The sequence below is a fragment of the Mytilus californianus genome, unplaced genomic scaffold (assembly GCF_021869535.1).
Source record: "Mytilus californianus isolate M0D057914Y unplaced genomic scaffold, xbMytCali1.0.p SCAF_21, whole genome shotgun sequence".
In the NCBI taxonomy this organism is placed as follows: domain Eukaryota; kingdom Metazoa; phylum Mollusca; class Bivalvia; order Mytilida; family Mytilidae; genus Mytilus; species Mytilus californianus.
In genome coordinates this window covers 2,522,443-2,528,442 of record NW_026262670.1, presented here as the reverse complement: position 1 = coordinate 2,528,442, position 6,000 = coordinate 2,522,443, and the positions used below count along the sequence as shown (strand labels likewise).

The 6,000-nt window shown below is 32.8% G+C and overlaps 1 protein-coding gene across 1 annotated transcript in view; it reads right to left on the bottom strand.

Annotated features, from left to right (window-relative positions):
* Positions 1–391: 391 nt before the first annotated feature.
* Positions 392–6,000, bottom strand: part of LOC127731966 (translation initiation factor eIF-2B subunit delta-like) — a 45,945-nt gene continuing 40,336 nt past the window's right edge. Inside the window, exon 12 of the mRNA XM_052240933.1 lies at positions 392–638. Coding sequence (XP_052096893.1) covers positions 430–638 — 209 coding nt within the window. The 3' untranslated portion in view covers positions 392–429. The remainder of the gene's footprint in view (positions 639–6,000) is intronic.

Below are 6,000 nucleotides of genomic sequence, written 5' to 3'. Positions count from 1 at the left end.
AACATATCTATGAATATTATATATCTCCCCAAAAGAGGCGTGGTTTGAGAAACAGCTGTATTTACAAAGTGCAACCTATAGTGACGCCACCAAAATTCAAACTTGATCTGTGTTTTGTGGTAATAAGCATTGTGTAAAAGTTTCATAACATTTGGTTGAGGCAAACTCAAGTTAGAGAACGGAAACCAATTTTGGGACGTACGTTCGTATGTACGTACGTACGTACAATCGAACAAGGGTAAAACTTAATGCCCCCATCGCTACGCCGGGGGTATAAAAATACTTTAAACACAGACTGAATCAAAATGTTAATGACATGGACAACTGAATATTTGATCATTATGGTGTGACTTCTACCACAAAATGTTGCAGGCCCTCCAAAAATAACCAGTTATCTAAATTATTTTATTTTTAATCTGTCATTTGAAATCATGTTTCTGCTGTTTCCACATGTTTCATCCTTAACACAACAGGAACAGATGTACAAGGAATCAGTCTTAGTTCTGTGATCACCACGGATACAAACTCTGGTGGAGTTACATCATAAACCACATTCAATAATGTTAATGAATTATAGTCTCTCCAGTCAGATAAATAGGCTGTCTTGTTTCCAATATTGACCAGGTCATCAGGATCACCTGTAAAATCATATTTATCCATTAATATCAAGGTGCAAATTCAGTAGGCCAAAAAAAGATAAAATGCAAATGAACTAACTAGTATACATTATTGTTTAAGGGCCAGCATAAGCCCACCTCCAGTTGCAGGATTTTCTCGTCATATCAAAGACCCATTGGTGGCTGTTACCTGCTCTTTGGTCAGGTTGTTGTCTCTTTGACACATTCCCGTTTCAATTCACAATTCTAAATGATATGGTTTAACTTTCCCTATGTACCCTATTTTTTTTAGACCCTATCCTTAACTTATTTTGGCCATTTTTCAAGTAATCACTGAAGAAGCCATATTATTTCAAGGCCACTTACTAATGAGTAATGAGTAATAAGGTTGAGCCACTGGAATAGCTTGCATTGATAATACATGATATACAGACAGGAAATTAAGATTAAATATATGGTTAGGTTGCTGATTTAATCATCAGTATTTGAAACTGAACAAAGTTCCTGATTTTTCATAGATCTGATTAAAACAAAATACAGTCAAACCTCATTGTGTTGAACTCTTTTGTGTCTAAAACTCTGATGAGTTGAAGTAATTTCTAGGTCCCAGTAAAATACCACTTTGATCAATGCATAATTACCACTGATAAGTGGAACACAATTGTTTCGAAAACTCGGTTAAGCTGAGTATATTTTATAGTCCCGTCGATATAAAATTAATGAAAATTGACTCAAATGTCTTGAAATTGGAAAGTTACAATTTAAGAAAAATGCAGACCGTATGATAAAAAATCAAATCGAATGTATTTCTTATGTCACCTAATCATTTTTCAAAAGAGATTAATGCTGTGTAGACATACTTGTTTGTATAACAGTTAAAATGACATGTTTATGGTGTCCAGTAATAAACACCTTTGTTGATAGTTCAAGCGGAACATTAGTGTATTAAACATATTTCACATGAGATAAAAACAATTGGAATTTAAATGACCTAAACCTGAGATTAAATAAATCTTTAAAATTAAAAATCAGTAATTATGAAAACTAAAACGATTAAGACAATCATGATAAATTCCTGATAATTTGATGTAAGCAGACAACCTCATCAGAGACCTTTCTGACCTTATTTTGTTCTGGGATTGATTTCATTATTCATAGTGACTGACCTTTGTAAAATATTTGCCTAGAAAGTTGAATCATTATGAAGGACCAAAACTGGAGATTGAATACACAATGTCATATCAAAAGCACACTGTTCAAAGTTTCTACTTTACGCAAATCTCATACCCTATTTCATGCATTCCAAATTTCTGAAAGCAATACAATCCAGTGTTCTCCCCAGGATTTTTTTTATAGCGCTGTGGTATTAGCGCCCGATTTAAAATTGATTCACCTTAAGTTTCATGTGTGTTACTGGGTGTTACATTTATTCATGACTACCATGTTAGTTTTATTTTATTGAATAGACAAAGACCTGGATTGTTTATACATGTGCCATGTGCATTAACTGAAATGCAAATAAGTGACATTTCAATTATTAATTAAACTTTAAAAATTAAAATGCCTAGATAACTTAAATAATTTGATTTTATTACCACCTGTCCCCAAATGTAGCACAGTAGGTATATCTTTTTTTCTCATTTTCGGTTGTTTGACTTATAAAATAGTTATATATCCTTTACAGCTTCATAATTTAATTACACATATCAAAGAAGGTTTACAATGACAAAATTTTTGCATTAATTTTTATTTACATTTATCAAATTACAATTATACAATTAAAATTGGTATATCCTATAATATCAAAGGAAGAAATGGAATAACTCTTTCCATAAGTACTGAAATGTAATTAAAGGCATGTTTAAAATATACTAACATATTTGATCATTTTCCAAGATGAATATGATAGAAATCTTTTTTTTAAAGAGTTTTTTTTTATTAATAAAATAGGTGATTATCAATAAATAAATGTTTGCCAATTGGAACATTACAACCACCTTTAAAAGTTGTGTTTGGTTATTTTATGAATATGTGAATTATTGCCACCAGAAATATTTTACAAGATTCGACAATACTTGTTTTAGCACTTTAAATTTTGCCCAATGAAATTGTCTCCCTTCACAACTTCCTGTTTACACATTTTGTTGTATCTCTAGGAATCATTAAATGCCATTCCTTATCCAAGTCATCCACAGTTAACATTGATTTTAAATTAATATTTAATTAATAGATATTGAAAAGTGGATGGCAAATCTCAATATTTTTTTTTTATTTTCAAGAAATTTACGTATCCGATTTTGAAAATAGCGATGCAAGTAAATCGTAAAATACGGGCTTGTAATGAACACCTGGTCAACGGGAATGCTTTTCTCAAAACAATACAGGTCCAATGAATGCTTTTCTCAAAAAACAATACAGGTTCAGTAGTTTAGTTGTTAACTCGAAAAAGTAATGAAATAATCGTAATATTTCAAAAATGGACGAGACCACGTTGTCAGAGAAAGGGTAAAACTTTCCTTAAATACTTTTGGTATAATTTATTGAGCACTGCCTACTCCTTTCATAAAGTTTCTGCATCTTATAATTCTTTTTAAAGTGAAGAAATCCAGAAAGAAATAAAATCTTTTTGACAGAAAAACTTCTGCAATTATCGCCATTTTATTCTTTAATAGAACTGGCCCCTGCGATATTTGACCTATATTATGTCTGCAGTAGTAACTTTGTAAACAAATCCATACGCACCACGTGGATTATCCTGGCATCCCAGCCCAATTTTAGCTGCGCGTCGTATACTGACAAGATAAGCCAGGACCCCAGGCTACACGTGGATATAACCGTATCATTATTAAAAACTTCTTAAATCTTAATAAAGACCAATGTCTTTCGTATGATTTCAAGATGATTCCGATTATTATTTTTTGAATGGTTTCAAAGTTCAGCTGACAAGAAAGGTGGACATTCTTTCAAGAACTATTTTCTAGCGATAGCAGTTTGTAATATTATTGGTATGTAAAAAAGTCCAAAACCATAACAATACGGATCTATTTATATTCTGATTTTTATACGGATTGTAAAGTCATGCACATAAAAGCGAAAGCTCATATAAATATGAAAAATATACCAAAGGGATAGTTCAAAATACCATTTAATAACAATAAACATATGGATAGGTTAAGAATGAAATTCTGTACAGGACATAGGTATGTAAAATACGGAACCGAGTTCGGAAGGCGGCTTGGAAGCGACCGGAAGCGATAAAATCTGGTCAATGGTATAGTAAAATTGACGCTTTGACAGCGTCATTTTCCAAAAACTGCATTTGACCCCATGTTCTATTTTTAGCCATGGCAGCCATCTTGGTCGATGGGCGTGGTCATCGGATACATTTTTTGAACTAGATACCCAAAGGATGATTCAGGCCAAGTTTGGTTTCATTTGGCCAAGTAGTTTCAGAGGAGAAGATTTTTCTAAAAGTTAACGGACGACGACAACTGACGATGGACGCCAAGTGATGAGGTAAGCTCACTTGGCCCTTTTGGGCCAGGTTAGCTAAAAATGCTTGTTTTTGGCCCCTAATTCCTGAAAATTTTGGGGCAATTACCCCCAAAATTCATTCCCAGCCTTCCCTTTGTAGTATGGTATCTTGCATCATAATTTCAGAGCGATCCATACACTAAAACCCAAGTTATTGTCTGGAAACTAGAAAAATGCTTGTGCAATTACCCCCAAAATGCAATCCCAGCCTTCTCTTTGTGATATGGAACCTTGTGGTACAATTTCAGAAAGATCCATACACTTACACACAAGTCATTGTCTGGAAACTACAAAAATGCCTATTTAGGCCCCTTTTTGGCCCCTCATTCTTAACTATTGGGATCATAACTCCCAAAATCAATTCCAACTTTCCTTTTGTGGTTTCAAACCTTGTGTTTAAATTTCATAGATTTCTATTTACTAATACTAAAGTTATTGTCCAGAATCAAAATGTTCTTGGACGAAGCTGACGCAGACGAAAACAATGGCGATGACGACATGATACCAATATATGACGGCAAAAAACTTGAAGAGCCAATTTTCACGAAATTATGTTATGCAAATCTACATATTATGTATAACTGTAACAAATGACATTTCTCAAAATTTCTGATTTATTAACAAATCAATGAACTGAAATTTCATCAAAATATGATATGCAAGTCTACATTTTATGCAAATATTATGGGCCCCCTATCTATGCTTTTGGAAATTGCTGTTACACAAATTGTTGACTAACAGACACACAGAAAAAGAGAAATAGCAAAAACTGTAAGGCTTCCACATCCTCGATTTGGGGCCCTGATAATTATCAAATATGATGCCCCCGCTTGCATATCATATCGTTATGAAGGAACATAACTGAAGAACGGTAAAAATGACGCTACCCAAATTTGAACTTGATATGAGTTTTGTGGTAATAAGCATTGTGTGTAAGTCTCATAACATTTGATTGAGGGTAACTTAAGTAGAGAACAGAAACTAAAAATTCAACAATTTTTCTATTTGTAAACACGCATAACTCTAAAACGGTTGTGCATAAGTTTTATAACATTTGGTTGAGACAAACTGAAGTTAGAGAACAGAAACATGTTTATAAAGGGACATAACTCAAGAATGGTAAAAGTGTCGCCACCAAATTTCATTCTTAATCTGTATTATGTAGTAATAAGCATTGTGTATAAGTTTCATAACATTTGGTTGAGGCAAACTAAAGTTAGAAAACGGAAACAAAAAATTTGTACTTGATCTTAGTTTTGTGGTAATGAATATTGTGTATAGGTTTCATAATGTTTGGTTGGGGCAAAATTAAGTTACAGAATGGAAACTAAACATTTTGCATTTTTTCGATTTATAAAGGGCATAACTCAATAATGGTTAAAGTGACACTACCCAAATTCAACTTGATCTGTGTTTTATCAGTGGAAGTCAAAATTAAACATTGCATTGTATAAAGCATTGATTGTAGTTGATTCAACTATAATCATGGACAAAGGAAGACTCCAATTTTAACTAGCGGCTCTCAAGAGCCTGTGTCGCTCACCTGATTCTACTTTGGTTTTGGAAATCATGTAAAAATAGATTAAAATCATAACAGATACCCTAATAATGAGTGAGGCCAAATTTGGTTTAATATTGGTCCTGTAATTTAATAAATCAAAGCACGAAAGCGCTGTAAAGGCAGTTAATTACAGGTTGTGTGTATTTTAAGTCCAGTTATATCATTATCTTGCATAGTACAGTGTACTTATCAGAGGTGGCTTTCAGTATTTAAGATTTAGAGTTCTCTAATGATATTGAATAAGTTTTATGAATGTCATATTCTGAGCACTATATGAAGGCGATTGTT